This window comes from Colletotrichum costaricense (assembly GCF_030867565.1).
Source record: "Colletotrichum costaricense strain IMI 309622 chromosome Unknown Scaffold_6.1, whole genome shotgun sequence".
NCBI classification, from domain to species: Eukaryota; Fungi; Ascomycota; class Sordariomycetes; order Glomerellales; family Glomerellaceae; genus Colletotrichum; species Colletotrichum costaricense.
This window is the reverse complement of record NW_026848235.1, coordinates 2,088,931-2,110,180: the sequence shown is the minus strand read 5'-3', so window position 1 is coordinate 2,110,180 and position 21,250 is coordinate 2,088,931. Positions and strand designations below refer to the sequence as shown.

At 49.5% G+C, this 21,250-nt stretch overlaps 5 protein-coding genes across 5 annotated transcripts; 2 read left to right on the top strand and 3 right to left on the bottom strand.

Moving 5' to 3' along the window:
- Positions 1–2,546: 2,546 nt before the first annotated feature.
- On the top strand, positions 2,547–5,748 carry CCOS01_06909 (uncharacterized protein; the record flags this gene model as incomplete). The annotated part of the gene is made up of 2 exons (XM_060455077.1): positions 2,547–2,642; positions 2,743–5,748. The coding sequence occupies 2 exons, from the start codon at positions 2,547–2,549 to the stop codon at positions 5,746–5,748; spliced, it is 3,102 nt and encodes a 1,033-aa protein (XP_060314777.1).
- Positions 5,749–6,348: 600 nt separating this feature from the next.
- CCOS01_06908 (glycosyltransferase family 28 domain-containing protein) lies at positions 6,349–10,509 on the bottom strand (the record flags this gene model as incomplete). Its single annotated transcript, XM_060455076.1, has 4 exons — positions 6,349–7,520; positions 7,595–8,469; positions 8,527–10,201; positions 10,266–10,509. 4 exons carry the CDS (start codon positions 10,507–10,509, stop codon positions 6,349–6,351), a joined length of 3,966 nt encoding a protein of 1,321 aa, XP_060314776.1.
- A 1,330-nt stretch (positions 10,510–11,839) lies between these two features.
- Positions 11,840–12,010, top strand: CCOS01_06907 (uncharacterized protein; the record flags this gene model as incomplete). Its single annotated transcript, XM_060455075.1, has 1 exon — positions 11,840–12,010. One exon carries the CDS (start codon positions 11,840–11,842, stop codon positions 12,008–12,010), a length of 171 nt encoding a protein of 56 aa, XP_060314775.1.
- A 1,414-nt stretch (positions 12,011–13,424) lies between these two features.
- On the bottom strand, positions 13,425–14,229 carry CCOS01_06906 (protein transporter SEC61 subunit beta; the record flags this gene model as incomplete). Its single annotated transcript, XM_060455074.1, has 4 exons — positions 13,425–13,459; positions 13,526–13,621; positions 13,769–13,979; positions 14,227–14,229. 4 exons carry the CDS (start codon positions 14,227–14,229, stop codon positions 13,425–13,427), a joined length of 345 nt encoding a protein of 114 aa, XP_060314774.1.
- A 1,326-nt stretch (positions 14,230–15,555) lies between these two features.
- Positions 15,556–17,344, bottom strand: CCOS01_06905 (NLI interacting factor-like phosphatase; the record flags this gene model as incomplete). Its single annotated transcript, XM_060455073.1, has 4 exons — positions 15,556–15,867; positions 15,923–16,072; positions 16,131–17,201; positions 17,270–17,344. 4 exons carry the CDS (start codon positions 17,342–17,344, stop codon positions 15,556–15,558), a joined length of 1,608 nt encoding a protein of 535 aa, XP_060314773.1.
- Positions 17,345–21,250: the final 3,906 nt, after the last annotated feature.

The following is a 21,250-nucleotide window of genomic DNA, read 5'->3' as shown; positions in this document are numbered from 1 at the left end:
GCGTGCCGGCACCTTCTTTTCGGACGAATTCGGTGTGTGAGGGCTTTGAGGCGAGCCAAGAATGGAAGACAGGGAGCCCATCGATCAAGGCATGCAGGTCGGGGTCAGTGGTGGTGGTGGTGGTGTGGGAGTGTTTATGAGTGGACAATATGCAGGCGTCAGTTGATGGGATGGTGCAAAATACGAGTTGTGCCGTCAGTGACCACTGAATTGTGCGTGATGGTTTGTGCCGACGCGCTGGTCTTGGGTTTATAGCAGAAATCATAAACTTTGATGACGAGAGACAGGTCGGACGAGGGACTGATGTTCGAAAAGGTCTGTGATTGAAGTTTAACGGGCAGAACAGTCGCCAAGATGTCGTCGGTCTGGTTGGGTCCACATACATGGTCATCCACAGCTTCAAGTTCAGGTGAGGCGAGGGAATGGGAATAAGGTCAGGCTTTTGGCGGCGGGACGAGGTGGGTTGCGGGCAGAAGCCACAAAGGACGCTACGCCAACGGCCGGGGATGCCCTGACTGCCTTGTTTCTCAGGAATGGAAGGCACGGAGGGAAAACGCTCACACGATTGTGTGATCACTAAGGTAATGTGTGGGGGAAACAATGAACACCAGCGTTCCTGCTTGCTTCTTTCTTACTGCAAACGAAGTTCAACAGCCAGGGGGAAGAGCAGAGCCCCCCGCTTGCTCCTTCTCAAAATAGCCGGTGGGTGTTAAGCTAGCCATGTCCCGGTGCTGATCGCCAGGATAAAATCGCCGGTGTTCGCTAACAGTGGATACCAAGGGGTGGCGTCACTGGCGTCTGCAGCGGTCCCCGGTCCAGCTGGAGCTCCTCCAACCGTCCAACGCACCTCAAAAGCTCGTATCGAGTGTCGCAACTCAAAATTCCCATGTGTCTACGGAGTAGAGGAAAGGGAACCCTCCCGAACACCACCTCTCAACAAGGCCTCGCATGGCAAGCGGCATGATAACCAGCCATTCAACCATCTTGCTGCGGTGAAGGGGCAATCGAAGACACCTTCTCCGGCTCGCTATTGGATAAGTCTCTTACTCTCGCCGCCACAACCACTGCTCCGCTGTGTAACACCACCCGCCAACGGATAGATGACATGCAACACCCCGATGGCTCTCCTTTGTAACAAGCAATATGACCATCATGACATGACACGGCAAGGTACAATGTTCTAGCTGCCTGCTGCTAAAGTGCCTGCTACAGGTTCCGTTCCCGTCCTCAAGCAACAATGTGCGCTGAGCAGGTCCTGCCGATACCTAGTTGCCAAGTTATTGGCGCATCATGTCTCTTCGGTACCTTACTTGCTTAATCTTTTTCTTGGGTACTGGGTTTTGCCTACATCATGCAGCTTCTCCAGGTACTGTCCAGCTGAATGTGTGCCGGGACCTCTGCCCTGCTGCACCTGTTCTCGCTCCCGAACCTCAACTCAGACGTGCTCTGGGACGGTAAAGGGCTGATCACCATCCCATCTCGCGTTGCCCTGACCTCTATGGGGTAAGCCGCCTGGTGTAGTCTGCACGATGTCGGATGAGAGCGGCTTACCTTAGCTAAGATGCGCGTTGGCTACCTCGCGCTCACACCAATTGCCCATTGAGAAGGCATCCCCATGGTAGCCATCTCATTACGCCTGTCTGTGTCCCGCTCAATGGCCATGGCTCTTCCCGGTTGTTGTGCAGGCAAGACCTGCTAGAATCTGACCATGATTTGACTTCACTCAATGGTCCAAGGTGGTTGCTAAACGTCTGTGGTGTCGTTGCCATCTTGTTGGCCTTGCCCTCTAAGATAGGTCAAGGTGCTTGCGGTGTTGTAAACAAGCTCAAGGTCTGCAGTCTGCATAAGGTGCCTCCGATGACTAGGATCCAGCTCATCCCGATCTGCAGTTCCTTCTAGGTATTCCTTTTTCCCGTCTCTTACCAGCATCAGCATCAGGACCAGCATCCCGCATTCGAGAACCCCTCTTAGTCTCAGCGAACCCCGGCTCCTTCCCAAATATCAACCCTACCCTGCTCTTTCCTCCAGAATTCCCTTTTCGTAACTGTAACTGCCCCTCGCTAGACAATTCGAAATTTCCGACTTTCCTTGGATTCACGACGACAACGTTACTTTGTCGCACTTTCTCTCGTTGGCCTTAGCCTCTCCCATACCCAATTCGACCGTCTGTTGATTCTTCCGTCTCGACTTTTACGGATACGCGCCCACCTTTCACCGTTTTTTTTTTTGGGCCACACCTCAAATTGCGCGACGACGTCTCTACAACGTCAATTCACCGCCACGTCCTGGGGGTTTTCGGCCGCAATTACACTTCGACAAATTGTTTATTGCATCACCTTTTAGTCTGTCACTATTAGCAAACGCCATATCAGCATCACGAAGAAATGACAACGCAGAAACGCCTCCATTAGCAACGCCTCATCTTCTCTTCACCATCTGCCACACAAACTAGCTGGCTATCCTCTCCCACTTTCGACGCCACTGCTCCACTTACGATAATCCACCTCCAAATACGCCTCGAGACAAGCACGACAAGATACCCAAGAATGACTGCAACGGGGGCTCAACGCGAGTCGACCAAACCGCAACGCGGCCGGTCTGACAGCCTTCAAAAGATGTTGGAGCTGGAACACATTCGGAAGGTAGGCCGATCCCACCCTAACCTGACGCCTCCTACCACGTCGCATCCACACCCAATTTGGCTATGTTAGCTCCCACCCACTAACACGCTTCAACTTGTAGCTCGAGCGTCTTCAGGGGCATCAGTCCATGCCTGCGGCGACCCATCCCTCTCACCTGGCGTTTCAGCAGGTTCTTCAGCAACAGCTTAATCATGGCCGACCTGCCCAGTCACCTCCGAAACTGAAACCTTTTCCTACAGTTCATCCCGCTCCGCCCGTGAAGCCTATAGCTCCTCTCCAGTCTCGCCGGAGGGAGTCATCAGCTCAACTTCCCACACAGAAACCGGAGCTACCACCTTCTGCTATGAAAGCAGTCCGCCGAGCAACAGCGTTGCCTTCTCTTTCCATTTCCGTTCCGCCGCCCTCGAACGTCAAGTCTGAAATCGATCGCGGGTCGGAGCGCAAGGAATCGGTGGAGCACAAGCACAAGACAGTGACCTTCCTCGACGTCGATATGGTCGACGAACCGACTGCCGACGACGCCTCCTCGATTTGCCACTCACCGAGCTGGGAATCTTTTGGTCAGAACAAGAAGAAGGAAAAGAGAATCGAAGCCAAGATGCGCAAGAAGGAAAAGGAACAGGCCGAGAAGCAAGCCGAGAAGGAGGCCAAATCTGTGAAGAAGAAGTTGGCAGCTAAGCTCAGCAAAGCTGGACCGAACACCAAAGCTTCCCCGCCAAGACCTCCAAATGCATCGAGGTCAATCTCTAGCCCAACCGTGTTCGTCAATGAGCATCTTCGGTCAGCCAGCGCCCAGGCATTCTATGAGCCACCACCTTCAATCCGTCCTCAGCACGCCAGACAACGGTCAGACTCGGTAGCCATGCAGCTAAAAGCTGCTTTGACAGGCCACAAGACCCATAATCAGTCTCACAACAACGATGACCAAGGCTTCATTGGCGGCTTGAAGCTGGAGCAGAAAAGACAGAATGACGCCGGCATTCCCTTCAGAAAACCTAATCCGCCTTCTTTCCTAACCGGTCAGAGATCTCACTCATTTGGACCTGAAGTTAGGGTAACCCCGCCAGCAATGACACCTTCAGCGTTGCCGCGTTCTTTCTCATTCGACCCGCAAGGAGAGCGACCTGACGAGTACGACGAAGACTCATACGGGCCCAAGACCCCACGATCCGCTTCTATCAACACCTCTTCTTGGTCTCAGCCTTTAGTCTCGCCCACAGCACCGCCTGTACCTGATGTGAGCAACTTTCACCAATGGATGAACGGCACGAAGCAATCGCAAGTGCCCGCCAACGACGATGAGTTGGAGATTCATAACGGACTTAGCGAGGTTGTGGTTGAGCAAGAGCGAGGACGAAGAAGAGAGAGTTACGTTCACCAGTCTCGCCAACAAAGCAGAGAAAGATCCATGAACGGCTACAGAGACGAAGTTCGCGTCTCTGCCAAATCTCACTATCCTCCGGCCTCCAATCGCCCACTTCAATCTCGAGCATACTCCTCTTCTTCAGAGAGCAGCCCCATGGGCTCCAACTTCCCTCCACGTAACGGATCGCTCTCTAGCCTCGGCGGCTACAAAGACCAATCAGCCTCGGCTGAAGATTTCACGCTCACATTCCGACTTCCTTACACACCGCCAGCAGGCAGCCCGGGACAGCAGTCATTCGACCGGTCCACGTCTCAGGGACCACCCATGTCTAGAATGATGTCTAGAGAGATACCTTTGCCTCCCGAAAGATCGGCATCGCGTGAGAGGCATCCGGCTACCCCCGGAGCAGCCATCAGAAGCTTCAAGGATGCAGCCAAAGCCGCATTCCAGAAAGTGTCGACTCCGGGATCATCCAAGCCGCCTGTCTCCAATTATTTTACCAGAGCGGCGCGCGACACTACCATGACACCCGACTCAACGTCAAGCTCTAGGTACTCAACCGACGAGCCATCCCCTTTCACAGCCCCGCCTCGTCCGTTTGCCGAGTCTACTGAGTCGACTTCGAGAGACTCATCAGCACGCCCGACACACAGATCTTCGATGTCTTCATGCGACGAGTCCTTGCCTTCTCCGTCACCCGCCACCACTCCTAATTCTTCAAGGCCGCAATCCGAAAAGGGGTTGCCGCCTTTGGACGGAGAACTCGGTCGGGTCGACAGCGAGACAGTGGTTGTTACGAATGACACTCGGTCGTACAGGCTTTCTCACAAGGCAGCGATGCAGACAGCCTCTCCAATTGCTACGAATCAACGGATCAGTCTGCCCCCTCAAATTCCGGTCCAAAATCATGAGGCTCATCTCAACGAGCTTGAAGCCTTGGTGACGGAGAAGTTTGGTAGGAAGGCTAGCGTTGCTGATGCCGAGGACAGCGACTCGTCGCAGAGCTATCCCACTCCAATGCACACCGACAGTTCGAAGACATCCGCGATGGCAACCCCACTGACATCCGCTTCTTTGACGAGTCCATACGATTATGGGAAGAATGGGCACGTTCAGGAAATTAGCAGCACCAACATTGAACCGGTACAAGAGGAACTTCATAGCGTCGTCCAGCGTCACCCGAGCTTGACTAAGAGCCGCTCGAGTCCTGACCTCGCACTTGACACTAGTTTCCTTCCGAAGCTCAAGCATCAACCTCTCGTGCCCCGGTCTCTTGTTCCGCCACCACCGCCCCGCTCATCAAAGCGTGGCTCTGTGAATAATTTACACGCCAAAGCAGCCTCGCAGTCTTCATTCCCTGCGGATGTAGCTTCCAGGAAGTCGATTGTGTCCACCAAGGGGCCTTCGAATCCCTCACATTATCTCGAGGAAGCCCGCAAATCAATGCCGCCACCGCGATCCAGTCGCGTCTCACGTGCATCCATTGTACCTTCCAACGGCATCCCCGAGCCCGTTGCCAAGATGCTTGTGGAATGCTGCAGTTGCAAGTTCTTGCACGACATGCCGAGCAAAGTCTACGAATGTATGGCAAAGCCCGATAGCATGGTGGAGGACCGGAAGCTGGGAGTCAGCGGACTCATCTCTACGACGGTGAAGTGTCCATGGTGCGCTCACGGAATGACGACAAACTGTTGCGCAGGATATGCAGCAGTGATCTATTTGAAGGAGAAATTGCACTGAAACTAAGGGCAAAAGGAACACGAAGTAATGCAAATTTGAGAAGGATAATACGACGATCGGGCTATACACTTGCTCTTTTTGCGATTGAGCTCCTACTGAGCCGGAAGACAAAAAAGAACGAAAGTAGATGACAGGAAGTGGACAGTAATCATACTTGCCTAGCAAGTTTGTGTAGAGAATTGTACCATAGGGAAACTACATATCATCAGCCAGCTCTATGGGTGGAGACTGACTCGAGAAACCAATACACCCACTAGTTGTTATACTTTTTTTTTTTTTTAACCAAGTGACATCCAGGGAATGTGATCCGATGTTCTCTTGTCTTCATCTCATTATGGCCGTGCCTTGTCGGTCACTCACACAACCAATCATGCCGTATCGTTGAGGACCTCGGTTTCCTGATTAGGCCATGTCCCGGGTTCGAGAACCGCCCCGCTTCGCTTCTCCATGTTGGATACGTAGTATTAGAGAGCATGAGAATCGGATTGCGACTCGGGAAAACTAAAATGGTATCTCGGATGTGCTGTGCCATCTATCTATCTCCTCAAACCCCATTATTGCAAAGGAAAAGAAAATAGAGAAGCAGGAAACCTCAAAGAATCACTGGTAAGAGCTCGACCCTCCTGGCCGGCCACTCATCTTCAAACTCTCCTCCATTGCCCTCCTCAGCTCCTCATCCTCCTCCTCATCAGCATCCGCCGATACATCGCGTCCCTTACCCTTTGACGCATTCCGTCGATACTCCTCCTCGGCAAGGCTCTGCTTCTTAACGTACTCCATCACGACATCCTCCTCCGTCCGCGCCGCGGCGTCCCTATTCTGCTGCTCTCGGTGCGCGGCTTCTGACGCTTCGATTGCTTTCCGTAACTCTTCCTCCTCGTTTGTGTTTCCCTCCGCGTGCTGCCTCTTAGACTCCTCCAGGATCCGCTGCAGCTCCTCGTCGTCCCCGTGTGCGGGGGGTTGCTGCTGGGCAATCCGGGACTGCTCGAGGGCGCGCTCGAACTCTTCGTCGTCGCCGTGCGATCCCTCGCCCGGCTGTACTCCCGCGGCTTTGAGGGACATGCTCTGGTTGATGGCCTCCTCGATGAGCCGCTGGTACTCCTCGTCCGTGATCTCCAGCTCGGCGCTCGTGAACGGGTCCTGGTCCTGGTTCTTGGCGTCTCTGTCGAGGGGCGCGGCCTTCTCGGCCCGTATGTCAGGAACTCCGGAACTGCGGAAGTGATTGACACTTGCGCGGATAGCCTGCTCGACCGCAGCGTCTTCTTCAGCGTTGCCGCGCGACGTTTCGGCGACGGATACGCGGATAGCGCGCTCAAATTCTTCGTCCTCGGCGGCACTCATTGAGCTAGGCTCTGAAAGCGACAGATCCGACCTCGAGGCAGGGACAACGGCCTCGACATGACCCTTCTTCCACGCTTCCTTTCGAGCATGAAGCTGTTTCCTTTCCTCAAAGGACAGTTTCCTCGTGTGGGCCCAGCCCGTGACCGGGGCCGTGAGACTCTTCTCGGGCTGTCCATAGGGTCCTTCGCCTTCGGCCCTCTGCTTCTCTCGCTGTTCCTTCAACTTCATGGCCTGGAAGTTCTTGAGGTCAAATTTGACGTTGTTCCAACGCACAACGACGTCTTCGCGCTCCGCTGCGCCGGCGCTTTCCATGTCCATTTGTCCCTGCTTCATGCGAGACGCAATGATGTAGTTCTGGACACTGCTCGAAAAGGCGTTCCGTAGAGTTGCATGAACACCTTGCATGGTGTACGCGGGGACGGACCATACAGCTGTATCAATTAGCAACAGTAATTCTTAGTATGGCAAGGGATTGAGCACGGGGGATGGCACGGATTCAACTCACCAGATGCGGGCTTGAGAATCAAACCTCCGATGCCCTTGCCGAAGCCTTTGATGAGACCTATCCCACCTTCCTTCTCAGCACCCTTGAGCGGCTGAGTGACGAGTCCACCGATGCCATCAAACATGCCGTAGCCAAATTCCTTAGCAGCTATTCTGATACCGCTTGCCAAGTCCGTCACCTTCTCGGGCGGCCGGACAGTGTCATCGTTGTACAATCGAGGGGCATTCCGGAAACCTCTTGCCAAGCCGAGGCACACGTTCATCGGTGTCTTCACACCGGTAGTAACGATGCGACTAACGCTGGTTCCAGCTGCTACGGCAGCATCGACACCCACGTTTGCAGGCATCGATTCTTTGAACGACCTCTTCGCCGGACTGTTGGGTGGTCTTACAGATTGAGTCGTTGACGCATGTTCTGATGGAGTAGTTTCGCTACGAGCAATCGACGCACCATCGGGAGGGCTGAAGACCATGGAAGGAGCAGTGGAAGCCGTCTGCGACTGGGTTAACGACAGTGTGTCTGGCTGTGGAGATTGCGGCAGCGTCGGGGTAGAGCCCTCCATTTCCATGAGGCCTAGCTGTGTCGAAGACTCCGATGCATGCGTGCTTGGAGCCGCAATTGATGCCTTATCACTCTGATGTAGAGATTGCTTGCTTGAGCTCTGATGAAGAGACTGCTTGCTCGAGGAGGCTTCCGCGAGGGAAGGCGTAGAAGTCTCTGGTGTCTTTTCTCCTTTGCTACGACTCTTGAACAGCTCTCTGGGAAAATCGGCCACAGCCATACCAATACTGCTGATATCTGCGACGAGCGACGTTGAGACCGCGGAGATAGGATCCCACGGCTGGCCCTCCGTGATATACTCCTTGGGCCGATAGCTGTGAAATGTTAGTTATCACTTTGTGTGGAGTGACTAAAGGGGCGCGAGGACTCACAGCTTGAGATCAGAATACTTGATCAGGCCCCTTTCTACCAACACCGCGGCGGCCATGGGGCTCAGACGGACCTTCGTCCTCCGTACACGCCAAGCGGCCGCCCGACTAGGCTCAATAGAGCACCTAAGTTCGTCGGTGTCCAAATGGTCGTGGAAGCTCTTACCACCCAAATCAGTACCCTTCTCCTCGCGAATCTTGTGACCAAGCTCCTGGGCTCTAGCCTGAGTTTCGGGCTTGACGGCAAACTTGATGGCCTCCGCTAGCTTATCTCCCGTGAGCTCCTTGTAAGGAATGGGATCTGGACCAGCACCCGCCCTCGAGACCATGGCACCCCAGAATGGCTGGTCACCAAAGAACGGCACAATGATGGTGGGCTTGCCTGCCTGAATACCTGCGGCAGTAGTACCTGCGCCACCATGATGGCAGACTGCCGACACATGCTTGAACAACCAGTCGTGGGGTACATTGCCCAGCATGAAGACCCCTTCTGGAAGTCCAACATCTTCCGCGCCTAGGCCGCCCCAGCCCTTGGAGACCAGCGCGCGTACGCCTGTCTGATGAACAGCATCGAAGATCATCCTGGTCAAGGCATTCGGGTCATCAACCACGATAGAGCCAAATCCAATGTAGACGGGAGGGGGCCCTGCAGCCAAGAACGCAGCTAGATCAGGTTCTGGAGTAAACGCCGAGGCCAGGTTCAAGAAGTAGAATCCTGAAATATCGATCTCACGACCCCAGTCGTTCGGCTTGGGAATCAGTGCCGGAGACCAGCAATACGTATAGGGGATTCTTAATCTCGTCAATACACCCGGGGCCCAAATCAGTGACATGGGCTCCAGATCCAGCGCTTTGTCTCGGAACCTATTGATGACGTCGCCGAGGCCCTGCCATGTCATCATTTCAACCAACGCGTAAGAAACATAGTTGGTCATGACCGTGTCGGTGTTTGTCGACTGAATATTGGCCAGCGGGTGAGGAAAAGCGCGCGTAGGCGTCCACGGCATAGTGAACATTAGGTGCAACGGAATACCCATCTTCTCCGCTATGTGAATATGCGCAAAACTCGGCGGGTTCGCAATAATGGCATCAGCTACGAAGGGCTTCTGCGTCGGGTCCCCAGGTATTCCATAGTGCTCGTCCAGCGGCTGATCCTTGGCATGCGGTTTTGGTGGCGGACCCAACCCGTTGCCCGCCTCGATACACGAGCGCCAGCACCCGAGCAGAATATCCTGGATTCCCCTGCGGCGCTTGCTAACCTCTCCGCTCTTGAGTGTGTCGAAGCCGGGCATCAGACCGGGGTTTTTGACCATGAAGGCCATGAGCTCGGCGGGGTCGCCACCGATGCAGAAGAACTCGAGCCCATTCTCCTCGACAAACTTTTGGAACGTCGCGTGCGTGGCTATTCGCACGCGGTGGCCGTAGGTATCTTTCAGCACCTTGCCGAGGGCGACAAAGGGCTGGACGTCGCCCCGTGAGCCGACAATCTGTATAACGACGTTGAGCTGCGGGGGAGGGGTCTGGCCCGGCTGGCCTCCAAGGCTCGGGGGGATGTAGGCTGGAGGCAGGGGTGCCTGGGGTCGCTTGTCGGCGAGAAGCTGATTTCGTAGCGTCGGGGCGAGGATCTCGGCCAGGCGATTGCCGCTCTGGTTGATGTTAATGTTGACTCGGCCGTCTCCTAGTAGCACTTGTCAGCGAATCTCGTGATGTGAGCGGCGTTGGTGGTAGGAGTTGAACGTTACCCGTTACATTGGCGCCGGCTTCGAAGCCCGCCTGGTTGAACTGCAGCTGATCAGGAAGGTCTCCGTAGGCCGGCGGAGCCTCGGTCTCGGCCTCCAGTGAAGGCAAGCTGAATCCGTCAGAGACGAGGGCGTCGGGAACCTCAGCGCTGTCCGTCCTGTTGAGGTTCAAATCGCTGGGCCATCTTGGTGGCGGGGGAGGGGCAGACGAGCTCGCGCCCGCTTCTGGGTTCTTGACGACCGTCATTGCGGGGAAGGTCAACTCTTCGACTCGTCAACCGAGGGGGAGCAGGACCAGTGACGATGTCGAGGGGTAATGAAATTGTTTCCGAAAGTTCAGGTCATCACGGGGTGGCTGGTCGCAGATAGTAGCGGAGATGTTCGTAGCTATTGTAGTGGGATTGTGGACGTTTGAGAGCTTTGAATTGACGAGGGCGCCTTCTCACCAGCGCAACAAGTGACACAAAAGAGGGGCAAGCAAGCGTGGCACGATGGGCAGTTATGCGTGTGGGCAATTATCTTGCTGAACGGGATTGTTCTTGAGTTGGGTTATGGGAAGATAGAGCATAGTCAGAAGGTACGATCAGGTGCAGTGACAAGCGAGGTGCTGGAGCGAAGGCCGGCAGCATAAGTATTCAGCCCCGTTTCATCATCGGAGCCAAAAGCTGAGATGATCAAGCTCGTGAGAAAGACCCTGGAGCTTCAGTGGGTTCGAGGGTCAGATTAGAGGTGGGGTGGGTGCGGATAAGGGGGCCACTAGCGACTTCTCCGCCAGGCTTCCCAGATTCCCAGTGGCCTCCACTGCCTTGTAAGGTGAAGCAAATAGGCAACCTGGAGGAGGGAGGTAACCCATATGAGCACCGCCCTACGCAACCATCCGAAAAGTTGCATCAACAGGTTCAACGCCTCAGTCAAGCGAGCTGGACTGGGGCGACTGGCACGGGGCGCTCCCGGCTTGAAATTCCATGGACGGGGGGGACAGAGCTATGACGTCCACCTCCCTTTCCGCAACATCATTCGTCCAATGGCTTGAGGACGTGGGGGAGAGGAGGCGTTGAAGATCCTCCAAGAAAGATGGCATCGGGTAGGCCAATGACGGGATGTTTTGATGGGACGATTTCGAAGAGGGCCAGCTGGACCTGGTTCTGGAACCCCGCACAGCCACAAGACTCAAGACCAAGAGATGATGGGTTTGGAAGACAAGGGAGGGCCCGCTCAATCAACACGCGTCTCAGGCACGAGATAATGTCTATGGAATAATCCAGTAGAGGTTTTGAGGAATGCTTCGACGTCTGAGCCGCAGGCCTAGGTTAAACGTTAGGCAGCGACTATAAGATGTCTTCCGGTTCGCTGGTCAGTTATAGTCTTGGTAGGATACTTTCAGGGGACCAAATAAAGATGGACCAGGGTCTGGGTCCCGGTCTGAGGGACGCGTGGAAGCGTGGAGCGTTGGCTGTGCGGTCATGATCCTATTCTCCGGTCCCAGGGCAGCTCTGAGGTTGTTTCCGTCGAGGCAACAATCATATGAGACATCTGAGATTCGATGTTATTGAAAGGTGACCGCCTATTTCATACCCATGAGGCGGCTGTTAAGAGTCATGGCTCTTTGCAGTTGGAAAGAGCTTTTTGATAGTAGGCGGGAGCAGTCCGAGGTGATGGTTCATCACGGGCATCCTACACAAGTAGGTTTGACCGGCGATTATTTTCCGGGTTGCAACAGGTCCCCGGTTGATAGTCGAGTGGTGTAGAGTGCGGCAATGCAGCACAAAAGTCAATCAGGCAACAACAAACTCTTCAACTCCACAGGCTATACTTACAGAACCTACATCTCATCCATCGTCACCAGAATCTAGTCCACCAACAGCTTCACATATTCCTGGGTGAATACGACAAAAGTAGGGATAAGAATGAGCAACAAAAGTGATCGATAGACACTGAGTACAAAAGCAGGAACAAAAGAGAATAAGCAGTAAATCAAGAACACCGAAAATAACTACGACGAGCTGCAAAAGATTTGGTTCTCCCCTTCCAGAATCGAACTAGAGACCTTTCGATGACAATGTAACCATTACAGTCGAACGTGATGAACCAACTACACCAAGGGGAGGAAGACAGCTAAGCTGCTCTCGGTGAATCGTTGGAATCTTTCGGCAGGTTTGCAAATAAGTATCTTCTCACAGTGATTTTGTGCGCGAGTGGATAACCGAGTCATTTGCGGGAGAGTGTTAATTGGTAATTGGCTTACCTACGAAGAGAATATGGGGAAGGAGATACGGGTTAGTGGGGACGGGCATTTCCTCCAATTGCAACTTATCGTAGGCACGCGCACGCGGAACCTCTCTGGTCACCTCCCAAAATGAGTTCGGATACTGGCTTCCTCTCACGTGTTCCCGTGCGACACTAGTTGAACAGCTATTGAACCAAGTTCATTTCTTGCTAACTCGGGACACAGGAAGACTTCATTTTCTGTGTAAAGTTTCTCCGAATAATTGGTGTTTTAGGAAGACTCCTGAATATCTTCGAAAGCAAGTCGAGAACTCCATACCACAAATCATTTGCCTCCACCTCTCAGGTCGCCATTGTGGGACGGTGGATCGAGCTTCTCGCCTGAGCAGTCACCTTCCTTCCACTGAGCTCAGGGTCGCCGCAAGGGTAGTCTGGACCAGCTGGTAGTCTAACTTACTGGAACTTTGATATCTCCGCCTGGCTAAGATTTGAAGACTACAGCTACGTGGAGGGATAGCCACTGCCCTTAGTCAGAAATAGCACAATGTTGGGTTCCAGAAGTCATGTTGGACTATCTAGACTAGAGGCGTAATAAAATGCAAAAAGAGGTATAATACAGCGGCGCGCATCAGTCATGCTCTCTGCCTCTTCAACCAAAGTACTCCCCCTCTCGAGCACAAGCAGGCACTCCACCGTCCATTATCGTCAAAAGGTTGCTTTTGTGTTGTTTTTTTGGATGCCAGATTCCACTCCTCGCATATCCCAAAAGCAGTCTGTGCCTTGACAAGCACGCATCTCTTTCTTTGTCGTCGCATTGGCATCCCTTTGGTCTGGGTTATGGCAGCATCACCCTGGCATTTGCGGTTCCTCGCAAAGCTGTATAAGCTCCATCCAAGGCTAGCTTTTGCATCTCCTCTAGGTGTCCTCTCAAGTCGCTTAAGAGGAGAACTTGCGGGTGAGCTTGGCAATGACTGTTGCGCCATTGGGTCAGCTAGCTGCTCTATTTGGGTAGTGATGAATCCATGGGTCAAACTTACTGTGAAGGGCGACAACGCTGAAAATGAAAACAAGGGAAAGAACGAGAACAACGACGGGGTCGACCTTGAGACCGGGAGACTCATCGGTGTAGAGTCCTGTGTGATCCAATGGTTAGCCTTCATTTTCTTAAGGATCAATTGAGCTCCTTCGCCTCCAATTCTCCTCGGTTCCAACCACTTCGCCAACATCCACCACACTATTTCTGAGAGATCGAAGGACACGTCATTGGGATGGGAACGTACTCAGCATGGTGCTGCTGCTACCGCCAGCACCGGCAGCTCTCGTGCTGTTCGGCCGCGCATTCGCAATCTTCTCCTTCTGGTCGGCAGCCGCGCGGCGACGGATGGCGGTTCTGGGACCGCCGGGGGGAGTGGGCGAGGAGGGACGCGCGACGCTGGCGCCAGAAGCGGCAGCGCCGGCTCCGTTAACGGGCGAGGAAGGTCGAGGGGAAGACTGCGATGCCACAATTTCAATATTAGCGATTTGCTCCTATTCGGCCACATTGGTAGGTCTTGCGGCCTCGGCGCGTGCGCGCATTGTCCGATTGCAATCAGGCGCAGACTCCAGTGTTGGCAGCTGGTGCTCAATGCCCCAAAGAGTCGCGTGCGACGTGGTAAAGTGAAGCCACGACATGCAGTTTGGCAAGGGGGAGCTCCGAGGGACCAGCCTGGCCATTACCGTCGGAAGAAGAATAACTAACCATTGTGAAGGAGTGTGACGAGGGACAAGATCCAAGATCGCTACAGGATACTCGGAAACCAGGAGAATTCGTTCGAAAAAGTCGACGCGGGAAGAAGAATCAAAGTTCGGAAAGGATGGTGTGGGATGTGGATGGTCGGTCGGGAGGGCGTGATGATGGGAATTCAAGCTCTCTAGAGGGTCGGGGGTGCACCTGCGCTCAAAAGTGGCAGAGTTGAGGCCACAGTTTTGGAAAGGGGACCAGCTGGGCGCCGCCCAGGGGATTTTCCGACCCGACGTTCCAGACCCCCTGGGGCGGCGAACATACCTTAATGGGTGGCTGCTCAGCGTAGCGGGCTAGCGGCTCCCAGAAACTCCACTGGGCCCCTAATCCTGGCAAGACCAGTCAAGTTCACCACCTGAGTTTACCTGTGGCATACATGGTCATCCTGTCATTGCGAGATGCAGATACTGTAATTCGTCGTAGCACATGCTTTTCCCCCCTTCACTCCGCCCCTTAGAAAAATACAGCCGTGCACTGAGAATCTTGTGAATGCTTTCAATTGAATTTGAGGGTACTGTATATCTAGGAAGCAGCCGCGTTCTGCAGCTGAAAGCTTCCATCTGACGGCGCCAGCTTATGCAGCGCATGGGAAACACAACACAACGCAACGCTTTCCTGCAACAGCGCTCTCCTTATCGACAATTGCCGGCTATAAACGCAGGAAGATGAAATGTCTGCTTGCAGACTCCCGGAGAATGGTGGTAGTATGGGGGTAGTGTTAGTGGTGGTGGTGGAGGGTACGATTCAGACATAGAAAATGAACAAAGGGAAAACAAAATCCTGCCACGTAAAGGGCATCATCCCCTTCAGATTCCAACACGAGGACCCATGGTATTCCTAGCCGCCTTTTTGTTCTTCATGATGACTGGTCTTTGACAGACAGGTATCTTTCGTTGGGTTCCTCAGCCGCATTATTCGAACAATGCCGACGAAGAAGCACCAGGTGACAGAAATGCCCCAGCTGCCCCGGTTCGGCCATTCCAAGCTCCAAAGTGCCCTGACTTTTTTTTCCCTTTCCGATCCCGAGGTTCTTTGATGGAAATTGTCATCCTCGCGGTCCTTTGAAATGCGGCCATCGAGCTTTGCTGCGTGAAAGCCGCCGTGAGCTGGCTCAGTGGTCTGGTACCTCCACCATGCTCATTATAAGGTAAGATTAGACAGTGATACATCTACACCTGCTGGAAACGAACCATCTCAACCCAAACGCCTGCCGCTATGATGGGACACGCGGTCCTGCAAATTTCTTCGGAGGTGATGAACGAAGAAAAGAAATTGGTATCTTTAGCTTCAAAGTGTAACGTCGAGAACCAGGCTGACGTCCTGGACATCCGACTTTGCGAGGTCTTCTAGAACGGGAATCAAGTCCAGCAGCTCATTATCGTGCGCGTCTGAAAACCAACTGCTAATGGGAACGGCGTGCTGGGGATGGAAAATGTACGACGTGGGAGAGTTGTCGATGATGATGGTGTCCTTCAAGTCTCTTCCCACCTGGGAAAGATCCTTGACATAGTTTCCTTGGTGATTGTAGCAGCTCTCGCGGAAAAGTCTGTGGTGAACGACCTTATGGATATCGAGCTGGTCTAGCAGCGGGTCGCCGTACTTTGGATGGGTCAGCATACAGAATCAAGTGATTGGGTGAGGAGGACGGTCTTACCTTTGAGACTGACGCAGTAAAGACCACCACTTCATAAAGCTCGCCAACGCGCTTCATAAACTGATCCACACCTGGTCTCTTGATCACATAAACATTATGATAATTGCCCTCGATTTCGACGGGAATAGTGAAATCGGCTTGGTGGAGAATCTGCAGATTTGTGAGCATTTTTTGTGGAATAGGGCCAAAAATCAGCTTCAATGCTTACCTTGAATGAACTGTGAACCAAGGTCTCGTCCAGATCAAGCACGAGACATTTCTTGCCCTTGAACTCGGGTGCAATGGGTGGCAGCAAGAACTTTTGCTCTGGAATGGCCTCATCGATAGGAGCTGATACCGGCGGGTTCGGGGGAGGGGGCGGCAGCTGCTGGCTAGTTGGCGCATCTTCTACCGGGGGCGGTATTTGGTGCTTCTCTTCGGGCTCGGGAGTCGCATCGGGCATCGCCTCGTCTCCCTCGGCATCCTTCTTGTCTGCTTCCAGTACTGGCGCTTCCTTGGTCTTCTCTCCAGTGGTCGACTCTACCGTGATCGCGGGTGCAGCACTACTAGCTCCGGCGTTGCTGACGACGTTTTGCTTGGATTCGCCAGCTTCTCCGCCAACAGTAGAATCGTCGGCAGTGGTTGCTCCAGACACACGCTTGCCTTTGTTTTCGGTTGCCGTCATTGGCTGCTCGGGCTGCGGCTGCTTCTCCTGGATTTGCGGCTTGTTCGAAGCGGGTTGTTGGTCCTGCGGGGTGGGCTGTCGAGACTTGGCGGTCGTTGGTCTCGCGGGCAGCTTGTCGAGCTTGTGGACAGCGTCGTCGCCGTTTTCAATAGCGTTCGCGTTGTCGGGGACACCGCAGCACCCAAGAAGGGCGAAAAGCCCTCCTTTCTTCTTCTTCTGAGGGGGGTTCACGGGAGAATTTGGTTGCGTGTTGCCGGGGGTGTTGGTAGGTTCGGTTTCGATGCCGGATCGGTGGCTGCCGACACTGCCATTTCGATGGCGTCCCAAAAAACTACCCTTGGACTCCTTCGAACGGCCGCCGATGCTGTTTCTCGAATCGCTGACTGTTGCTCCGCTCAGCCCTGTCGACGTCGGGGAGGATTGATTGCGCTGCGAGGAAGACCGAGACGGTACATGCAGGAAGCCCCTACCCTTCTTTGAATTTCCACCCTCCTCTGGCGCCAGAAGCACCTTTTCTTTGGACATTTCTTGACTCGACTGGCCGTTTTGCTGAATCTGCGGTGTGATTTTGTCTGGGTTGGATGGTTGTGGTCTCTCGGACATGATGCTGTCGAGCTAGAGCAGGGAGGTGGTTAGCCAAGACGTTCAAAGCAAGACCAACGGTTCTGCATGAATCAAGCGACGATGCCCAGGAGGGGCTGGCGAGCACCAGTAGGCTCATTTAGATCAATCATGACACTACCGCCTCTGCCTCTCATTCCAAGGTCTAAGACATGACCGAGGTCGTGTTTGTCGACTGGTGGCCATCCGAGACGGAGCAAGCGGTGCGCGTGAACGTGGGTCGGGACCAACAGACGAGCGAGCATGCCTCTTCCCTCGGTGAGGCGGTGTGTCGCGCGAGCACGAGATTGATGGCGGATAGGGTGCGTCGAGGGCTCAAGCAGAGGTGAACATGGAGTGTCGTCACTCACCTCCTTTCTTCTTGGGGACCGGCAAGCCTTCCCAGAATCCTCAACCCCTTAAGTGAGCTGTTGTCGGCCGTAAAAGGCCGATTCGCAAAGCTCGTTACGCGGTCCGAGGTGAAGGAAAATTGTCGGAAAGTAAAAGATCGACGCGGGTGGGCGATGGATGGAATGGAAGAGGAGGAAAGGCGACGTCCCGGTGAGGTTGTCGGTCGAACGCGGAGAATGGAAGATGGTTTGGGCTCAGTCGCGCAAGAAGCGGCGCCAATGGAATGACTAGGTGGGCGAGGCAAAGTGGCTGGGCCTGGGGGGGCAATGGTTTACGGCGGCCAGTGTCAGTTGGAGTCGGTCCCAAGGCAAGGTCGTAATGGTTGGCGGTGGTAGTGCTCGAATCAGATGGGAAAAAAGTGGGCGAGAAGAAAGCGAGCGAGCGGTTGCAGGGAATAGCAAGGTACGTCGCGGAAGAAATTAAGGTTCGCTGGTAACAAGTGAATGGGTTGGCCTTTTTGGAAAGAGAAAAAAGAGGCAGATATCGAATATCGCTCGAATGTTTTTTTTGTGAGGGACGTGGCCGGTCGAAGAGGTCGGGAACAACGAGTTTGGCAAGTTTGATAATGTGTGAAAGAAGACGAGGGACGAAGAATGGAGCAACGGCAAGGCGTGCAAGGAGATTGGAAATTGGGGGGAGGGGGGTTAGTGGAAGAGAGGATGGGAGAGGAGTGATTCGATAAACTAATAATAACCCCCCCTAGTTAAGGTAAGAGTCCCGTGCATAATAGTAGGTACTTAGTTATTAGTAGATCCCTAGGTAAATTTTTAGCTAATTAGGGGCTAAAAATATTTTACTATACAATCGCTTTACTACTAGTTTAAATATTACGAGTTTTATATAATAAAAAAATATACTATTTTATGCTTTACTAAATTATTTTAAAAATATTTCTTAATTATATCTCCTCTTAATTATATTAAAATTCGCCTATTATAACTAACTCTATAAAATTATTTTTATAAGACTTATCTATCGTATATAATAATAATATTATCTTAATACCCTTATCTTAGTAAAGCGAATTAAATCTATTATAAAATATTTAAAAAAATTTAAATTATAATAGCGCATTTACTTTATATCTTAATTTTTATAAATATCGAGCTCCTATTTATAAAAAGTTAATTAAATAAGTAAGTATTATATAAATTAAACCTCTATACTAAATATTAATATAATACTTAGGTTATAAATAATAATTCCGATAATTATATTATTATTTCTAATAGCTTAAATATCTATACTAAAACTCAAAATAACCGAGGTATTATTATAATATAATAGCTTTAATATACGGCCGGCATACCTAAGTTTCTTCTAACTACTAATAATAAAATTACGCTTATTATCTTAACTAAAGCCTTATTTATAAAAAAAATCGAGCGGCTATAGGACATAATATATTTAACTTTCTATCTCTTAACATTAAGAATTATTAAAAAATAATAAATTTAATACAATACCCAACGAGGTATTATTAATTTTCCAATAACCAGTATTATTCTAAGAGATATACCTATAACGCGATACTATTATACCTACTAAAGTAGCAAAGCCTATCCATACACACCCTATAACGACTTTTATTACATAATTATTTTAAAAAACCTCGTTAAGAAGTATAATATATTACGAAATAGAGTCAAAACATTTAATATTATAAAAAAGATTATTAAGTAAGTCCGGTTATCTAAAAAACATTTCAAAAACGTTTTAAAAACGTTTCGAAAACATTTCTAATCGTTTTCTTCTTAAATAAAATACTATTTATACCGCACACGCTAAATTTAAAAAAAGCGTTATATATTAAAAACAAAATACGACATACTTCCTTAAACTAAGGAAAACATAATATAGTATATATATAAAATTACTTAATAAGATAATATAAATAACTTACAAAAGACTTAATAAGAGCTTATTAATCTTTAATAATAGATCTTATTATACTAAAATTCGCATCTTTTACAAAGACTTATAAATTACTACTTTTATCTAATTTCATCAAATTAAAAACATCATATATAATATATTAAAATAACTATAAATAAAACGGATACGCAATTTATAAAAAAAAGGGGTTAAGAATACTATATATTCACATCGAATCGTCAAAAACGTCCTACTTATAATAAGCTTATTAAATATTTTATTAAAAAATAAGGCTAAGTTATTACTAACTAAATAAAACTTATTTTAGACTACTACCCAAACTCAAAATAGTAAAGTATTCTATTAAATATCAATACTTCATTCCAAAAGATATTAAAATAATACTATTTATTATCTTAACGTCTCATAATAAACATAATTATCCTCCACTACCACTAAATAAAACTCTAAAAGCTATTATTTAAAGTATCTTTTAAATTCTCTAAAAAATTAATAAACTAAGTACGAGTCTAAACGCCTTTCTTTAATCTCCTTAACTCTAAGAATTCCTAGCTAAAAATAAGGGGCGAATAATTATAAATATTTATTAAAGCCTTATAAAGATAGACTTTTTATAATATATTATCTATAAATAACAAATTCTTCTATTTCCTAAAGGAAGTCAGACCTTAGCTCTTATATTATAATAATAAAAAGAAATAAATAAGCGAACATACGTAAGTTTCCTTATAAATATAAAAAAATAGCTATTCTAATATTATAATAAGTATATAATATATCTAGTATACGTACTAATCTAATACTAACTATATAGTTATTTACTTTTTTTAAGAGCAAGCGGAATAATAAAAGTTCGATAATATAAAGTCGTTTATAGTTAATATAAACTATAAATATATAAAGGGTACAGGTTAGCGAGAAATTATTTAAGGCTAGTATAACTAAAATAATAAAAAAGGTATATTATAACTCTAAAAATATTTCCGAAATATTTCTTAACCTTTATTCTAAAATCACTAATATATTACTTATAAAGCTCTACCTCTTATACAAGTCTATATAAATACTGAAACTATAAATATATACTACTATATATTTCGAGCTATATTTAATATCCTAAAGTAAAAATATTAAGTTTAGGTCTAATAAAAATACGTCTATAAAACCGGCCTTCTTAAAGTTACTTTAAATTAAGCAAATATAATAATTAAGGGCTTAGGTAAATACCTTATTAAAAAGTTTAACCCTTAATAAATATAGCTTACGCAAGTCTAAAACTATATACGCCTATATTACGTATATTTTAAAAAAAGTATTAAAAAACTCCTAGGTAAAAATTATTCTCGTAATATAAACTCTACTTATAATATATTAATATCTCTCTTAAAATATTAAACAGCGCCTAATTATAACGAGCTATATAATATAATTTATCATAAATATTATATCTTACTATATATAACTTATAACAAAAACATTTTAAAAACATTTCGAAAAAGGAAAGCGTTTCTAAAATATTTTTAAAATATTTCTAAAATATTTCTCGTTAGTACCTCGCCCGATTAATAATAACTTATTACTTTATAAAAAACTTTCCACAATATACTAACTAAGTAAAGCACAAACGAGAACCGTATATTATAACCGGGTTCTATAATAAGATAACTAAGGTTTTATTAAAAAACTAGCTTCTAATACCTAATAATACAAACATAGTTAAGATCCTTCACTTAGTTTTATATATTTAAACTAGCCAG